The 18,604-nt window shown below is 49.5% G+C and overlaps 2 protein-coding genes across 5 annotated transcripts in view; one reads left to right on the top strand and one right to left on the bottom strand.

Moving 5' to 3' along the window:
- ZNF609 (zinc finger protein 609) overlaps positions 1-5,181 on the top strand; it is a 176,609-nt gene extending 171,428 nt beyond the window's left edge. For all 4 annotated transcript variants that reach the window (XM_010840187.1, XM_010840190.1, XM_010840189.1 and 1 more), the window contains 3 exons: positions 1-120; positions 541-619; positions 922-5,181. In XM_010840187.1, the coding sequence (XP_010838489.1) occupies positions 1-120; positions 541-614 (194 nt within the window). In that variant the 3' untranslated portion in view covers positions 615-619; positions 922-5,181. The remainder of the gene's footprint in view (positions 121-540; positions 620-921) is intronic.
- Positions 5,182-6,521: 1,340 nt separating this feature from the next.
- Positions 6,522-18,604, bottom strand: part of OAZ2 (ornithine decarboxylase antizyme 2) — a 12,835-nt gene continuing 752 nt past the window's right edge. The window contains 5 exon segments of the mRNA XM_010840185.1: positions 6,522-7,769; positions 7,995-8,080; positions 8,936-9,111; positions 10,254-10,334; positions 10,336-10,411. Of these exon segments, the coding sequence (XP_010838487.1) occupies positions 7,639-7,769; positions 7,995-8,080; positions 8,936-9,111; positions 10,254-10,334; positions 10,336-10,411 (550 nt within the window). The 3' untranslated portion in view covers positions 6,522-7,638.

Genomic DNA, 18,604 nt, shown 5'->3' with positions numbered 1-18,604 from the left:
AAAGGAGTGTTGACCGGCCCCGCACCTCCCCTTCTCAGCGCCTGATGTCCACGCACCATCACCACCACCACCTGGGGTACTCACTGCTCCCAGCACAGTACAACTTACCCTATGCAGCAGGTAAGCCTCGTCTCCCCACTGCCATCCAGTAGCATTGCCATAGCAGGGGGCCCTGGCAAGAAGCCCGTCCTCCTTTTCTTACCCTTGAGCCTCCAATCTGTCCAGAATCCTAGCCTCCTGCAGACAATCAGTATAATCATAACATTTACTTCCTCCCTTGGAGCTCAGGGATTCTCAAACTCCTCCAGAAAATTGACTTTGATATTCAGAAGAATAAGCAGCAGGTGTTCCCACAGCCAAAGAGTAACAAGCAACTGAAAAACAGAGCCTGACTGTCTATCCCCAGCTGCTATATCTGGCCAAGTATCAGATTTTCTTCTGTCAGCACCCAAAAACTCAGTGGAGCTAGGCATTGAAGAAACTCCTCCCAGCTGGCAGAGAGAGCAAGTACTGCACTAACCTGTCCTCCTCCTCACTCAGGGCTTTCTTCTACAGCCATTGTTGCCAGCCAGCAAGGCTCGACTCCTTCACTCTACCCACCCCCCCGGAGGTGAGAATGGTGAGTAACTTTTTAACTCAGAGAGACAACACAGAGAGAGCAGGGATAGTTGATACCTGGATCACAGAATCCCTGTGGAGCCTCAGTGAAGGCCATCTCTGGGCTGCGGTCTGGAAATGGAGCAGCCCAGGCCAAGCCTCTTGTTTAAGTTTCCCGGGAGCCTCGGAGAGGGGCTGTGGCCACGCGCCTCCCCTAGGGACCAGGACCGGCCTCCCCTGCAGCTCATTTTCTTGGAGCGCCACCTTGTGGTGCTCTTACCAGCCGGTTGAGCACCCGGTTCTCTGTCCATGTTTCCCTTGCAGAACACCAAGTGCCCGGATAAAGTCAGCCTCACGGGCCCGGACTGGCTTACCCAAGGAGGTGCTGGAGGTGCCGTTTAGACATCAGTTAAATGGTGTTGATCATCCTGTTTGCCGTTCCCACCATGACTGAAGGCAGACCCCCGGACTCCCCGACCCTCCCTCTTCCTCAGGAGCTGGAGAGCTGGTACTTAGCAAAAATATTTATTCTCTTGGCCACGGCCGTGACTGTCGTGGCCTCTGTGGAGATGAAGGCACGGGGAGCGACCAGGGGAACATGGCCTCAGCCCAGAGAAGCCACTGCTCCGTTCCCCAAGCCCCGGTAAGCCGCCGGAGCAGCACCAACCCCCAGGGAGGGCCCCCCAGCACTGGGCAAGGTCTGAAGACAGCACAGCAGCCATACCCCTCACCATCATTACCACCATCACCAGACCCTGCATCTCCCCAGTGGTTTGGGCCCTGGGAACTGGCAGCACGTGGAGGAATTAGAATCTCAGGAAAGAAATTCGGGGCTGTTTTCTCTGCAGTTGTGAAAACAAGGTCTTCAAACGTGAAGACTTCTCCCCTCTCACATGAGCACATGTAAACGCTCAGAGCCCAGCCTGGAAAGGGAGACCAAGGCATCTGCCCACCGTGGCCTTGGGCTGCCTGTCAGGCAGAGGGCCGGAGTCCCAAGGCCAGCGCCGGGCTCCCCGGGGATTCCAGGCGAGAGCTGGAGCATGAACGGAGTCTGTGAACAAGACGCTGCATCCCACCAAGTCCTGCTGCTGCTTAGCCTCCCCCTTGCCCTTTCCTCATCTCCCTCCCGACCCCTTGGTGCCTTTCCCAGGGGCATCTCATCTCTCTTCTTCTTTTCTACTGCTTGGCTTTTAAGACTCAGGCAGGTAAAATCGTATTCCCCCAGCATGGGGAGCTTTGGAGTCTGCCGGGAGGCAGGCCCTGGAACCGCCTAGCCCTCTGAGAGATGTCCTGTCCAAGCAGCTATCCAAGTGTCGGCCTCATCAAGGGGTCCAATTCTGTCCAGCCCAGTTTCTCTGTACACAACCACACGACTTCCTATAGCTCAGCCTGTAGCCCCACGCGTGCCAATATGAGCCGTGTTTCTTTGTAACACACGTTTTTGTTTTAGGGAACACTGCACCTTGGAGGGTGTCCGTCTGTCCCTTAGACCCTAGGACAACACATGCAAGCCATTACTCCTCAGAGCCACCGGGTGTAGTCAGTGGAGCTGTGCTCTGAGGCAGAGGCAGTTCTCTGCTCTCCTTAGAGATGCAGTCCAGTCCAGGCTTTATGCTGTTTGTCCTGGGAAAGTGACAATGATCTGGTAGCTTTACTACAGTCGCTTCTTCCCCAAGGTGTGGGGAGCTTTAGCTCTTACTTTGTTTTTGAGATATCATCCCTTTGTCCTCCTCTCCTGTCTTTCCTTGACCCTCTGGATTGAGAGATGAAGACTTACAGACACCAACCTAGGTTAGAGACGAGTCTTTGTGACCAGAGTGCCAAAAATGACCATTTAAGAGCAGGGACTTGGCTCTGACAGTGTGGGGCATGGAGATGGAAGACAGTAAGCACAACGCCCAGCAGAGGCTGCTTTCCAAGATCCCCGGAGCCCTATTCTAGAGAGGCTTAGGGTCTTTTGCCCAAGAGGGGCCCCTCTGATCTATAGACCTTTCCTCTAGGTTCCCATGTCCTTGTTTTTGTTCAAGTTGAGTTCTGAGCCCTCTCCCAAGCCCCGCTGACTTAGACCTCTTAGTAGGCCCTTGAGCAGCCTCCCTGTCCCCCCCAGTCCTTCTGCCCCCCGCTGTCCTTTCGGGCCGTGCTCTGAGCAGTGACTTCCCTTTTACCCATGGAAGTTGTCGGTGTGGACACCTTCACCCCACCTCACCTGAGTCGTCCCCACCCAAAAGATGGCTCTGAATTTCAGCCTGCTTATGCCCTCCCGGCTCCTGTTGGGTGGAGTCATGGGCCCATCTCTGTTCCTGTTTGTTTTTAAATATTGTTGTGTGTTTTGTATCTGTGGCGCTGTCTTACAGCGTGCTCTGTACATATTGTGAAGAAACCGTTTGGAGTAATTTTCTTTTCCGTTGGGCAGGCATAGCCCAGGATTCCTGCCCTTTCCACTTTGTTCTGTAACAGAGAAGAGGAACTTCTGTATTAGCAGGGCAGCCTTGGGTTCTGCAGAAGGGAACAGCTTTTTTTCTCTTTTTCTCCCCCTTAAAAAAATTTGGCTTTTTGATCCTTACATCCTGAAAAGCAGGAGCTGAACTGCCCAGAAGAGCAGGTGAGAGCATCAGTGGCAGAACAGCACTGCCCATTTCCTGATCCTCCTGGTCCCTGACCCTTGCCAGGCCCGTCGTCCCTCCCTGAAGTAACATGAAGCAGCAGCAGTGACGGGTGAAACAGAGCCTTGAGGAGCACTGAGTGAAGGGCTTGCTGTCCACCTCTAGCCTCTCCCCCTGGGGAGGAGGACCACAGGTGGGGAACCCATGGCACTGGCAACCCAGTCATAGGGATGAGACTCTCAAGGATCCCCACCCCACTTCACCCCAGCAAAGGCTGGATGAGTTTGCTGCTAAGGGCCAAGGTCACCAGACCAAGGCTCTGTCTGAGCTATCCCTGGCCCAGTTCTCTTGACAGGCACGGCTCATCCAAGCCCCACAGAGAAGCTGGAGGGAGGCAGCCTCGTGCCTAAGTAGGACAGCCAAGGCTTGGAAACCTGCTCTTTAGGACTCAAATCTGCTTCCTCCTCATTTAAGTTGTGCCAGTTCCCTTCATCCCCTTTCCTTGCCTGTACATGTATGTATACATGTATGTTTCCTTCTCTTACCTCACCCCCTCCACACATCTCAAGGTCAACGGACCACATGCAGAAGGCTTAAGAGGGCACCCATGAAATGAAATGATGCTTCTTGAATCTCTTCTCTCCAGGCTCCAAGGTGGGGGTGGGAGGGCTTGGTCTTGGGAGCGGGAGGAAAAGGCTACAGAAGGGCTAGTGTCATTGTATATGGGCCACTTGTTATCCCACACACCTTATCACCATCTCAAGTGTCTACTCCGATGCCCCCAAGATTCAACTGGGCAGCTAGCTGGCCCCTAATTCTGGGCCTTCGTTATTTGTTTTATTATTAGGGCATCCCAGGAAGCTTTCTGCTGATCCTCTGCCATGGGCCCCTTCTGGGATCGAGCCCCTCCCAGGCCCCGTCCCCAGCCCCTCCTGCCCCAGCCCACCCGCTTGCCTTGGTGCTCAGCCCCCCATTGGGAGCAGGTTGGGGCGAGCTGGAGGCCCGGGCTGGAGGGGCAGTGTTGCTGTTCATAGCTTTTGTTCCATTGGCGTTGCTCTGTTGGATTTAATTTCAGTCTTCCTGATTCTTCCCTTCTGTAAAGTGTACATTACCAAGTTCCTTGTTTTTTTATATATATATATAAATATATATATATACAAACTGTACTCTTTTTGCCTTTGTACATTCAGGCAAGAAGAGAAAATAAATCTTTTTAAGAGACAATCACAAATCTGTGAGGGCTGCTGGTTATTTCTCCCGGAGTCTGCTGCTGAGCTGCCTCGCCCCTCCTCATCTTCCGCCCTCCCTCAGCTCCCCGATCTTCTGGTCCTGCTCCATACGCACCCTCAGCTCCACCTTCCCTGGCTGATGGCATGCTGTTGAGTCCAGTGTCCAGACTACATGCCCTGCAGCCCTTCCCTGGCCTGGCCGCGGGCTTTCCCAGGAGCTTTATCCTGGGCCCTGGCCTCTCCTGTTGCCCCGCGCCAACCGTCCCGCCCCCATGGATCCCATTCACCAAAGTGGCTTTGGACACTCACCAGTGAGTGGCTTTCACACTCGCTGTGAAACTATGCAGCTGGGAGCTAAGAGTTTGCACTACTTAAACCTGCCTGGGAGTTAGACGATTTTTAGGAATGAGTGGGAAACTGAACACTCCCCAGATGCTTGTCACCAGAGTTGCTCTGACTAGAGCCCAGAGCATCATGCTTGGCCGGTGGACTGCATCAGAACAAGGGCTACGGGCTTATGGGTCAAGAGCATTTGATCAGAATTTCAAAGGGCAGTACATTCAGAAAGGCAGCCCAACCAAACCATTGTTCCACCTCTTGAACTTTCTCCCTTCCCTCTAATTTCCTCCTCCTCCTCCCCTTTTTTCCTTTTCTCCTTCCTTTTCTTAATTGGCTTTGGAACTGAAGTATATTTTTAAATTATTTGTTGTATTTATTGAATAAAGTTTTTAATGTCCCTGTTCTTAAATTTAGACTTAGTTTGCCTTTCACATATCTCCCCTTCCAGCTCCACCCTCCCACTCCCAAGATACTTCACCTTCTAAGTTGTTTTAATTGGAGTACAGAATTTGGATACCATATTTCGGTCCTGCCAGTGGTCTCACCTAGCAAAAGTGTTTTTATTTTTGAAAGAGAAATAAACCTGAGTTGAGTGCCCAGGTTTCCAATTCAGCCTGACTCTGGTTGTTAGAGAGGATCTGCCAGCAGATGGCAGCAAAGTCCCAGGTGTGTTTCCTGTCCACTCTGCTAGCTTTGCCGTTGTCAGCCGTCACATGGATTCCCACACTTGTAATGACTTTACAAATGACTTGTACTTTGTTATTTCTAGGGATTATCTGCTCAGTGGAAGACATTTTCAAAGTCCTTCACATTTCAGTTGAATTCATCTCTAGGCCCAGACTTTTTTTTTGGCTGCACTGCACAGCATGTGGGATCAGATCCCTGACCACAGATCAAACCCATGCCCCCCGGCAGTGGGAGTGCAGATTCCTAACCGCTGAACCACCAGGGAAATCCCTAGGCCCAGACTTTCTCTACTACTACCACGTGGGATGGAGGTGTTGAACTCACTTTTCTTCATAAATGTTATATAGGGTCCAAGGTTAATGACTTGGTCCAGTATGAAAACACAAGCTCCACACAGAACAATGTGAAAATGCACCAAAGACTCAGAAAGAAAATAAGGACAGCCACAGTTCAACAGTAAGTACATAGTTCTAACGTCGTAGGAGGTGGAAGAACATGCCTAGTACTTCCTTTGGGAAAACAAGCAAAAGGAAAAAAAACACTAGTAAAGCCTTGAGAGACTAAGGCCACACAGGTGAGGAGGACTGTCCCCCTCCAGCGCCACCCAGAGGGGGCTCAGCAGGCCAGCGGTACCGGGGAAGGGCAGCCGTGCCTTAGGGCCCTGGGCTCCAGGAGAGCACTGTCTTCCTAGGGAAGGTGAGTTCCGCTTCCTTCAGACGCCCCCAGGAACGGGAATGTCAGGGAATGTGTGTGAAAGCCAGAACCCAGTTTCAGGACCTGGCCTTCTAGATAAAAAGAAGTCGGGTGCTGGTATGTCTAGCCTCTTATTCTGGATGAAGCTCTGTGTACATACCTGTCTCAAGGGGGCTCCAGCATTCTGTCCCAGACTCCTAGCAACCCCTTGCTTCGCGTTGTAATGTGGCCCCAGAGACCTCAGCCGTTTGTCCTGATGCAAGGCGGCTTTCTTCCTGAGAAGTGTGTATCACAGCCCTGCTGGGCTCTAGACTCAAAAGACAACAGTAGAAGGAAGCCGGCCCTGGTTGAGGAGTAAAGGACAGACCAACCACAACTTTAAATCAGTTTATTGACACTAACACAACACACTTGCCTCCCTGACACCCCCGCCCCCCTCACCCAATCTAGATCTCTCCCCCTTCCTTCCTCCTTAGAATGAGCTGTTCAGTGAAAACAGAAAAGGGCAGGCCACTTCCACACACTCAGTCCTACGACAGCCCCGTAGAACAGGTTTCAGGCACTACTCAGAGCCTGTTAGGGAGTGGGGGCAGTTAGCACTAGACTCAGCCAGGCAGAGACATCCAGTCCCTAACAGCAAGTTCCCCCACAACCCCCAGGCCCTGAGTCGCTATTCCTCTTCCTCTCTGCTGTTTGTGACCCTAGGAAGGAGACACTTTGGGGCCTAGGCCTGCAGCCCAGAGCAAGAACTCCTGGCCATAATCTGAGAATTGGAGTTTGGCTAGTGTTTTTTTAAGACCCAGGCACCCCCAAAATAAAGCCCTGGTGGTAGGAGTAACTTCAATGCCCCTATTTTAAATGCACTGATAACAAACAGATTAAGCCAGCTTAACCAAATGCCAGAATAACACTAAGCTGTAAAGGAGGGGTCAGACCTGCTTTCTCCAGGCCAGATACAAATGCACAGAGAGAAGCCCAGGTGGAGTGTCAAAAAACAATAGAAGGACACTGCCCAGGGGCTGAAAAGCCTATACTCCAGAGTCCCCTGGGTGACAGGAAGCAAGGAAAGAAAATACACAAGTCTTAAAAACCAAAAAAGAAAGCCCAACAGCAGGGTAACCTGAGCCCGACAGTGCTGTCCCCAGCCCTCCAGGCCTGGCCCCTGGACGCAGACAGTCCCTCCCCTCTAGGCAATGTCCTCCCCTAGGCTAGATAGAGCACATCACACAGCGCAGTTTAAAAAGCTTCTAATGCCAGTTCATAAACATCTTCATTTACTATTGGTGATTACATGTGAATAATATGTTTATACTGTTCTTTATGGAAAACAATTTCAACAAGTCAACTCCGAGAACACAATAGGCAACCCTCACCCCGAGCCCCTCAGCGTCCTTCCCTGGACAGCAAGAAGCCCCCTCCTCTGTCTCAGGGCTGCCTAACTTCCCTGCTTCCCCCACTGTGGCTCTTGGGCAAAGCATCCTCTTTGACCATTAGTCCTCATCGGACAAGTTCTGGTCCAGGGTGTAAACCATGAACATCACATCTGGTCGAGAGGGGACACAGGGATGGCCTGGACGCACAATCTCAAAGCCCAAGAAGCTGAAGGTCTTCAGGAGTGGAGCTGCAGAAAGAGGTGTAAAAAAAGATTCTGATAAGAAACAAAGTTAGGCTAAATCAAGGGAAAACCCAAAACAAAGACGAAATAAATGCACTGGCCTTTCCTAAATTTGGACACAACCAATCCCATGATTTCCTAGGGTTTATATGTCAAACTCGGGAGCCCCACCCTCAGTAGGAGCCCCCCTTTCCTCTCCTCAGCCTGGTCTCAAGCTGCTCAGCCCCTCACCTCTGTCTTCCCGGCCCTTCCTGAAGCAGATGAAGACGTAGTTCACTTTCATCTTCTCTTCAGCAAACTCTAGCAGTGCTAACAATCTGCAGGAAGCAAAGAAACCACTCAAGCCCACTGCCACCTGTGGACTTCACCCCGTCCCTCGATACCCCCTGCTCCCAAGGCTTTTCTGAGGCTTACAGTCAGCACTGTAAATAGGGAAGCTTCAAGGAGAACTTCCTATTTCAAGACCTCAGGAGCCCTGAGTTCAAAAAAAATAAATAAATAAACCACAGTCACTTAAGAAAACTGTTACAGAATTCTCTCTTCCAGGAATAAAGGTTCTTCATCTGAAGTTAATACTGCTACTGCTACTGCTAAGTCACTTCAGTCGTGTCCGACTCTGTGCGACCCCATAGACTGCAGCCTACCAGGCTCCCCCGTCCCTGGGATTCTCCAGGCAAGAACACTGGAGTGGGTTGCCATTTCCTTCTCCAACTTAATGCAATTTACAAGAAAGTATGGGGCCTAGGAAGAGAACCCAGTTTCTCAGGGCCCTCCAAAGTTGCCAAGTCTGATGGTGACCACCTGCTGCAGAGAGGAACTCTGGGCCCTACCACCACCTAAAAGGACTTCAAGAGGCTGGAGCCACTCTCGAGAACACCATCCTCAGGACTGCTGCTTGGAGGGCCTTGCCCAATCCAATGAAATTGCACTGCTTCTTTGAGCTTCTGGCCGTTTAAACCACACCGTTATATGACTAGAATTTGGTTAATGTGGTAATGATCTGATTTCATTATCACAGGCCCATTTTACTGGCTAAAACTAACCTTTAAAAAAATGGTACATACTTGGGCAGCTGAGAGCTAGGGGAGAAGGCTGGCCATCTGCTGCCCCCAGGAAGCACATGCCCTTCTCTGGAGCGGGCTTCCAGCCCTTGCCCAGCACTTGCTCCTTACCCTTCTTTGCTCCCATCAGCTAATAATCCATCTGGAATTTCTACAAACAGGCTCTGGCTGGACAGGACTGCATCCCAGGAAGAGACCTTCACCTCGGTGACCTCATACTGGAAGTGGACGATGTGAGGCTTTCCATCATTCACAGGGAGGTCCTGGGTCACAGTGAGCTTCTCGTCCTGGGAGGAGATCAGGTCAGAGGACCAGGTCACTACTGCTTCTGGCCACATCAAAGGCTCCCCAACCTAGGTGGTGCTGGAGCCCTCCTGGGCCAACCTCAGGGTAGCATGTGACAGGGCACACTGGAACATCAGAGCAACATGCTGCCTAAAGGGAGGATCACTCACTGGGTGGCTAAATGCCAGCATGACTGGAAGGGGATATTTACCAAGAGCCCACTGTCAAGTACTGTACAAGGTACTTTCCCATTTTTCCATCACTACAACAAGCACTTGAGGTAGGCATCAGCATCCCCACTTTAAACCTAAGACACCAGGGGCCCAGTAAAATTAAGTACCTGACTCAAGACTCCACAGTGAGTAAACGGCAGAGCTGAGATTGAAATGGGGTCTCCCCACCTGAAAGCCATGCTTGTCCCCCCAATATTGTGTTATTTCCCTTCCCTCTGAAACAGAATCATCAGAAACAAATGAGGATGTTCCTGAGGCTCAGCTGGGGCACAGGTCAACCCAAGCTGGCTCTGGGTGACTGCAGAGTCCATGTTGTCCCCCCTGCCACTGTCTCAAGAGCCCAGGACTCAGCTGCCCTGCCACCCCTCAATGCCAGTCCCAGGGAGATGCTAAACCAACCTCTGGGCTCACAGATTAAAAGACAGCAAATGTCCCAGCCCAGACCAATCTCAGAACAGACTCCCAGGGTTCTCAACAGCTACTGGGCTGTGCCCTGAGCTGCCAGGGTGACCCTCTCATTACCACCCCCCACCCTGCAACATGTGGTACCCCATACCCTTGGTATAGACAAAGGGAAAAGCCCTCCTGGCTCTTGGCATTTCTCAGGAGGAAATGAAGAACTGCACTAGCAAGAGCATGTGCATTCCTCCACTCACCAGCCCCCCTCCCCCTAGCTGTGCCCCCTCACTCAGGACCCAGAGCCAGCACTTGCTGACCTAGGCTGAGAAGACAGGGCGTCCGCTTGGTACCCCCCAAAAGCTTCCCAGCAGCCTCAGTTTAAAGTCTTCCCCAGTTCCACTACTGGCCTAAGACTCAGAAGACGAAAGAAAACCATCGCTGCCCTTAAGCAGCCACTCGGCAGTGTCTGAGGAGGACACTGCTCCAAGCCTTCCATCCCACAGTCCCCTTACCTTATATATTAGAGCTGAGAGAGAAGGATCCCTGCCGCCCCCTCGCCCACCGGGGATCTTCGACAGTGGGTGAGGGGCATCAGGAGCACCACAGAGGCCCCGGAACAATGTGCCTGCAGCACTGGAGCTGGGGACAGTTACTCAAAGGCAAAATACTACTGCAAGAGATAAAGACAGTGAGACAGTAATCAAAGTCCTGAAGATTTAACTCAGCATTCACCCACCCCTGCCCTGGTTCTCCCGCAACTGCCCTAGTCCTTCCCGCTACAGCTCTCAGAACTCCTCCTTCAAGGCAAACCCACCGTCCTACAGAGGCACAGAGAGGCTCGGAGGGCTCAGGGTCAGGCCAAAGGAGCCCCCGTCAAACATCAAACAAATCTCCATGACACAGGCAGACCCTTAGGAGGAACCAGATGCTGGCTCGCCTGCTAGGCAGAGAGCCCCAGACCCCCAGCAGCCCATCTCTTCACCCCAAGTGTCTCAACAACCTGTGTGACAGAATCACAAAGCCTCCACAATCGCCTCAGGGTGGAGAGGCATATGGGGCTTAGAAAGTCACAGGGGCTAGCACCATTGTCCCCGAGTAACTCCCAAGGCCACGTCTCCAATGATGGCGTCCCCAACCTGAATAATGGAACTAAACAAGAAATCACCCAAATCCCTCTAGGGTTAAGAACTGAATCAAATCCCGGGATCTGGCTCCTGGAGAGGAGATGCACCACAGTACAGAGTTGTTATGGTATCTGAGTTAGTCCCCAGCGTACCACCAAAAGCAGAGTTGCCCTTCTTTGCTGGAATCTGACCTCGGCATGCATGGCAGTTCAGGTAATACCAGCGTGGTCAGAAGGGACACTCAAGTGAATGTATATTGCCAGCGTGGGAGTCGCTGTGAGGAATTATATACATGCTGGGACCTGGGTAAGGAAGCCAATCATCAGCTGGGCCTCAGAGGGTGAATGGCTCCGAAAGAAGCCCCGTCGCCTTCAGGTATGTGCCCTTCCTGGCTACCACGATTTTCAGGTGGACCCAACAGAGCTCCAGAGCTACTCAACTGCCTCCTTTGAATCCAATTTACTGGCTCTTTCGGCTGAGATATGGCTCACTCCACAGGCGAAGGGCAAGTGAAGCAAGCAAAGAGGTACACTGTCTGTACATGTAACACCATGACTCAGCAACAGGCCTGGCCCTGGCATAGCGGCCGAAGGCAGCCGTAACATATAGGGGAGGGTGCGGCAGCGGGGTGCTGGGGCCAGATCATCCACTGTGCACATCTCTTCCCAACCAAAGTTGTGTTTAGTGACAGCGTGTTGGTAGCTTGAATCAGCCATAGGGCGAATATTTTAAACCACAGAAATCAGCATATACCATAAACCATGGACTTTGTTCCCTGAAAACCCTTTGTAAAATAATGAGGCACCATTCTTTGCTTTTGATGGCACAGCGTCATCTGGATTCTTTGCTTAGGCTCAGAGTGACAACTAAAACTCGTACCTAACATGGAACAATAACCACAGACACAGTCCCCTGAGACCCTCAGTACTAAGAGGCCTATATAGGCATTCCAGCTGAGCCAGGAAGACCCAAAGCATCACCGCTGTAGCTCGGCTCCTCTGTTCTCTCAAGGATTTCAGCCAGGGGCCTGAAATTACACTTGGAAATTTTGCTGGGAGATGAAGTGGGCCCAGAGGAGCATCAACACTTGGGGATCAACCACATGACCACCTCGTGCCTCCTCTGGAGAGCCTCAGGACATCCTCATCTCCCTCAGGAGGCCTCAACCAACAGCTACTAGCAGAAGGGGCATGACAGAGGACTGTGCTGTTTTCAAGATCAGGGCCTGTTTTCTCCTAGGGACAATAAGTTGTTAAAATCCTCACCTTTCAGTGTGTTAAGGGATAGAAAAAGAGAGTGTCCAGGCCAGAAGAAAAGAAAACAAAGGTGGGAGTTTCCCCAAGCAAAGGCACACACCCACCCCTCATGCAATGGGTCCCTCCCCATTCCCTGGGAACCACCTTCAGGCCTCAGTGGAGGTTCCTGCAGGAGCACCAGGTCGGCTGGGCCACTGGAGAAAGCTGACTCGCTTGTTCCGGTCAGTAGGGCTAGCCAGGGACTGAGGGTAGATAGCTGAAATGTAGACTTGTATATCAGGATAACTGCAGGGGTTCACAAAATAACCAGATCGCCAAGGCCCTACCAGTTCTAAAATTCTGGTGCTACTCACTTCCAGAACAATTATCCCTCAATGCTCTCTAAATGGGAGAGCTACTTTCAACCTCGGCCTGCATTCCAACCACCACCTTTTTTCTGAACAATTTTCACTTGCAAATAGCAGAAGTGATGGGGCCAACCCACGGAAAAGAATAAGATGGGTTTTCTCTTTTTTAGATCCAGAAGCCCCTCTGTCTTCCTAGAAATAAACCCTAGGGCCTGCCCCGCATCCAGCACTCATCTATGAGCTCGTAGTCATATAACATCTATGAGCTGATGTCATGATCTCACTCCTCCTTCAAATAAAATGCAAGACGTCTATTCCATGGTAACAAATCATTTACTTTCCCATTCACACAAGGATTCTGGGAACTTTCCTCCCCAACAAAGTCTGCACAGAAAGCAACTGTGTATGTGTGCGTGCGTGCGAGTTGGGGGTGGAAGGGTGTTTCAGGTCCCCACCCTGAGATCCAGCTCCAGTTCCCTACAAGAAACAGCTGGGGTTTGGGATAAGCTTAGTAGCTAGCAGTTCACAATTGTTACGTTAATCGCCCATCATATTAGATCTGTTTTTAGTTACTTGCTGTGTAAATGCCAAACTGCTCTCTCTCTCAAAAAAAAAACAACCTGACATGAAAAGGGAAAGGATATGGGTACATATGTTGTGGCTAAAATAATTAAGGGGTATAAAATTGCCCAGCAACGGCCTTCTCATATCAGCTTTAGGGTTCAAAATATTGTGGCAAAATATGCCACCAACCTTAACAGGAATGTGAATCCTGGAGGAACTTAAGCACAAAAGAAAGTGGCTTTTAAACCCAAGTCTCCCTGTCACAGATCCAAATCAGGTGAGGTTTCACATTCAGTTTAGTCTTGTTTCTACTGGCGCCAATGCCCAGCTTTCTCCTTTCCTTCCCCATATCCTGCTTACTCCACTTGGGGGCAGACATGGTTTAATGTCTACCACCGAAGGATGATTTAAGAAGCTCAGTCTAGAGGCTGAAAAGATCAGACTGATTAAGGAGAATCAAATGTGTCAGACTGGAACTCAAACATCCAGCTGGGCTGGTCCTGCTTTTGGAGAAGAAAAAAAAGACCACACTGGAAATGAAGGTGTCAGGTATTCAAGTCAATTCGGAAGAGAGATGGGAGATTAGAGCCGAGCCAATCTGTTGGTGCTTTTATTTTCTCAGTTGTTATCAGACATGTCCTTGGAAACACTCCTCAGGATACATATGAATGCTACCGACTTATCACATCCTGCTGCCTCTAATTTAAAGCATTCTGTGAAACTGCTGTCCAAAATGTCCTCAGCAGGTTATAATTTCATACGCCAGCTACAGACAGGCAGCGTATGCTAGATGTATTCCTGGGGAACACTGCTAGTAAACTGACTTTTTATAATTCAAATCCTATTTTTAAATCTCTAGGATGCTTACTATTTAAAGGAAGTAACCTAAAATCTCTTCAGAAAATAAAAAGATTTCCTGCTAAAGAATCACTTCCCGTTGATGTTATGTCAGTTTTGATTTTCCCATTTAGTTTGCTCAAAGAGAGCACAGTCTGCTACACAGAGTAGAGATTTATATAAAAGTAATTCTGTGGCTAGTTTCTATTCAGCTACATTCAACAAATACTTGAATTCACATTCTCCTTGATATACTTTCCATCATGTTTCACTTTAATCAGTGGCCTAAGCTTATCAGGTCTATACCCTCTCTGATTGCCATTCCCTGATAGAGGGTCAGATGGCCTTAGTACTACAGACTTTGTGGTATCAATCAAAAAGACATAAAAAACCACATTCCCAAGCATTCTGCATTCAATCCCCTCTTTCAGCCTCTTCTGACCCATTCCTGTCTCAGCCCTGCCTCACAGAACTCTCTCTCTAGGGGGCCCTGACTACCCTTCACACAGGCTGCTTTTACTCTGAGATGGTCTCTGATGACTAATCCCTATGCAGCAAAGAGAGACCAATTCAGGGTTGCCATCGCACTGAGTTAAAGAGAAATAGGAAGAAAGGTGGGAGGAGAATGGCCACCTTCAGTCTAATGTGAGCACAGAAGCTGATTTCCAGCTGCCAATTCCTTTCCCATATGAGAAAGGGGCCTGGTCAGATGCCAGGCATAAGTCATCTCACTAGGGCTGTTATGTGTGCCAAAGGGAGTCTACTTGCTAAGCACGATTATAAAGAAAATGACATCACCACTCTGAATCACAGACTGAAAGCAACACTGGGTTCTGGTTGATTTTCCACAAGAAACACACTTATGGTGGCAGTTAGAATATCTATGTCTCTGAGATTTACTTATCGCGTTACACAGCTGATACTGCTGGACTTTCCGCCAAAGGTAGGCAAAACTACGTATGCTGCCCGAGGAGGGGAGATGGCTAGGTGACCATGCTTCCAAACAGGATCTTAATTTTGCATTTCAGATACATCAATTTAGTTTGTATAGTAAGCTCATCACCCAGTTCCAGCCTCTCTTCCCAGGATAGAATTACTTAATTGTTTGTACACTATCAAAGGCCTGGGGCATTTTCTTGAGGCTTATTTTATACAAAGCATTTTACTCTGCTGCTGCTAACCAGAAACAACCTATTTTGTTCACTTCAAGTAACAAAATTCTTGCTAACCTACGTGGCCATTTCTGGTCTATAGATTTCAATTAGGCTTCATAGCCTTCTAAATCATGGTATCAACTTGAATCAACACTGTGTACTGTTTCAAAAGGGATGAATTACTTTTTTTTTTCTAGAAATACACATATATAACATTCCTCTACCGCATACTTCAGTCCCCATTTTTTATATTTCTGAGTTGCTCTGAGGCTAAATTTGGATTTCTTGGCAATGTGAGGAATTACTATTATTAGTCCACACAGCTTTCTAAAGCATACCTCCAATTTGGGGGGATTCCTGACTATGCTAGGAGTGTGTGTCTCTCTCTCTCTGTGGGGATGACCTTGAAGGCACATCAAAGGAAAACTTGCTCTCCCTACCACTCCACACCCAACAAGTCACAGTGCCAATAAATAAGGAATAATCAAAACTAAATTCTTGGTGGGAGAGACAGAAATCCCATTACTCAGGGAACCATTCAGTGAAGATGCCCAGTCACTAGGATGTGCCCTTGTACCCTGGCTGCACCACCACCCCGAAAAACCACCTGTGGAACCAAAAGCTTCTCCTCAAAGCCCATCAGACACAGACTGATTATAAGGCTATGAAGCCAGGGCAAGCTCTTCTCCACACACTGTACTGTCGAAAGGTACTAAGCAAGCCCTAGACAGACACTTCCTGCCCCCACAATCCAGGGAGAGAAAGATCCATGAAGCTTGATTTACCTGGATTACCTGTTGCTCAAAAACCATAATAAAAGTTCTTGTACTAGTGTCTTCTTCCCTCCCCCACCATTAGGAATTGTGATATTTTGGAGGTACTGATCAGAACAAAACTGGAAAGGAAGAGCCTTGTTTTCAAAACATACTGCAGGCTCCTCTGTGACCGTTTCTTCCAGGAAACCAAGCCTCCACCTCTTGAGTATTTGACTGAAGCCAGCGAAGCTCCAAAGCCCATCCCCCACCCAATGGGCGCTCAACCATTGCTCGCCCCTCTGTGGACAGAAAACATCAACACACTGACTGGGAAGAACATCCGGATCTTAATCCAAATCCTTAGTTAGAGCTCTACCAGGATTCCTTTTAGAAAGTTAGGCGCAGGCCAGAGGAGGCTCAGAAACATGCTATAGAAACAGGACTGCCATAACTCAAAGAAACCAGACACCCTGCACACACCACCCCACCCCCAGGCCAAAGTGGAGGAGCCTGATCCAAGGCCCTGCTCCTGCCCAGGCCTCGCAGGCCAGCTGGCTCCTCCCTCCACCTGCCTCTCACACAGCCAAGCCCCTCAAATTACCAACACGCTAAGCAAGGGTTCTCTGGAGACAAGCAAGCCTGTTTTGCCACTTAGGAGTTTGGAAGAAATCTTCAAAGTTAAATGAACCCAACCCTCTCTTTTTGTAACATGTAAGCACATTGGCAAAGCCAGGACTGGAACTCACAGTGGGCAAAGACCCTTATAAACTGGTCCCAAGTGCTCAACTCTCAGGGCTCAGGCTGCAAACGACTTGGCACCTAGACCAGTTCAGTCTGGAGGACTCTAGAGAAGGCCTGCTGAGACCGCACCACCACTTTCCAAATCCCACTGCAGAGACAAGAACCTAAGACTAGAAAAGAAAAACCCATCTCACAAAGCCCTGGGATTTCTGGCAGGTTCCTTAGCTTCCCTCCGCCCCTGCACTTCATCATGCCCTCTCATACCTGGGTTCTATCCTCAGCACACACAGCCTTCCTTACCACAAGCAACATCTTTTGCATCCAGCACCACCCAAGTACATATCCATCTCCACCTCCTCAGCTCCAGAGGACTGGTTTAGAGAAAACGAAATAAGGGACTGCAGAGGAAGATGGACATCGAGAGTCTTGGAAAAGGGAAACAGCACCAGAATGGGGCTGTAGGTAAAGAGGGCTTGAGAGATCGGGGTACTGGATCAAACAGGACCATTACAAACCAGGAAATGAGTGAACTTTCTTTCTGGATGTAGGGAACAAGGATGTGGGAGCTAGTTAAGAGTCTAAGAATTAGAAGAAAGTGGCTAATGGCTGAGAACTGAGTAACAAGGTAGAATTTAAGAGGCTGCTGCAGATATCTTGCATATCTCTGGAGAAATCTTGGAATAGTTCTGGAGAGTTCCTGGGAGAGAAGGACTAAGAAATCCCTGAAGATGACAATACCCTTTTCCTCGGAGAAAGGAACCCACTAAAGGAATATGATGGGAAGGGTCTTCTCAGGGGAGGGGACAGGAGGCAGTGTTTCTCAACCCTGGGTGCCCATTAGACAGCTTCAAATATATGCTAATACCAGGCCCCACCCTAGGCTAATTACACAAGCTCTTTGAAGGGTGGGGGCCAAGGGATTGATTTTTCACATGTACACCTAGGGTTGAGAAACACCGAGATGCAAAAAAAAAAAGAAAAAAGCTGAAAACTCAGATGGAATATTTAAGGATGGGGCTGCTAAAGGAATGGGAAATACCAAGTTAGAGACCACTTTTGGTGAGAAGGGAACCGAAGTGTGAGAGAAACCTTGAGTGGTAGTTAAGAGCTCTGTGTGAAGAAAAGCAATAGGGAGGGCTATGTTTTTAAGAGGAACTAAAATCCATTTCTAGACAGACCATGGCACAACTTAAGGATAATCTGCAGGGAATGAGTCCGCTTGCAAAACAATGAGGCTCAAGAGAGAGGCAGAAGCCAGAAGGCCAAATCTGGAGACAAAGGGCCTGGTGTGGGGAACTAATGAGCTTCAAGCTCTTTCTGGAGGGGGCAGCAACAAGTCTTGGGAAACAATGAGGAAGAGAATTAGAACACAGTTTGTAAATATAAAAGCCATCTTGATGTATAAGCAGCTGGGGTTAAAAATCATGGGGAATTAGGAAACAATTTCACAGAAGAGTTTGGGGGAGAAATATGGGGTATGCTGGAGGGAGAGATGCATGACGAGGGCTGCTTTGGAGAAAAAGAGAAGTAGAGAAAGGAAAACTGAATAATGAACTCTGCCGAGTGTCCCAGGGGGAGGTACATATGAAGCAACTTTAGAAAACTACTGGTGCTCAGTGTCAGAAAGATGTGCAGCCTTTCTCGACAATGACTGGGGGAAAGCTGGGGTTAGGTTTTGAGGGAGAAAACTTGCAAAGGCCCAGTGAACAGAGTATGAGGACTAATTTGAAAGTACTGGAGGTACAGGTAAAGAGGGCAGGTCTTCAACAGAAGCTGAATGGGCTGAGTTCTGTGATCTAATATTCTAGAAATGGGGTTCAGTTGGGATGGGAGGATTAAGAGCAGTCATGAGAGAAAGTGTTTAAGGGGTAGGAGTGTTTAGCAGAGTGTTAGGGGGAACGGCATTAGGGGAACAGGATGGCGGACAGGAGTCAAGCCCAAAGTGAGAAATAAAAAAGATGATGTTGTGAGACAGGGGGAAAGGGGCCTAATTGGGGAAAGGGGTGTCTAAGGAGGACGGGAGAGAAAAGATGAAGCTGGAGTGAGGGACCAAGGGGAGGGCCAAGCATCACTGTAAAGACTATT

The sequence above is a fragment of the Bison bison genome, unplaced genomic scaffold (genome assembly GCF_000754665.1).
Source record: "Bison bison bison isolate TAMUID 2011002044 unplaced genomic scaffold, Bison_UMD1.0 scf7180017864142, whole genome shotgun sequence".
In the NCBI taxonomy this organism is placed as follows: Eukaryota; Metazoa; Chordata; class Mammalia; order Artiodactyla; family Bovidae; genus Bison; species Bison bison.
The sequence above is the reverse complement of the archived record's forward strand: the minus strand, read 5'-3'. Positions and strand labels throughout refer to the sequence as shown.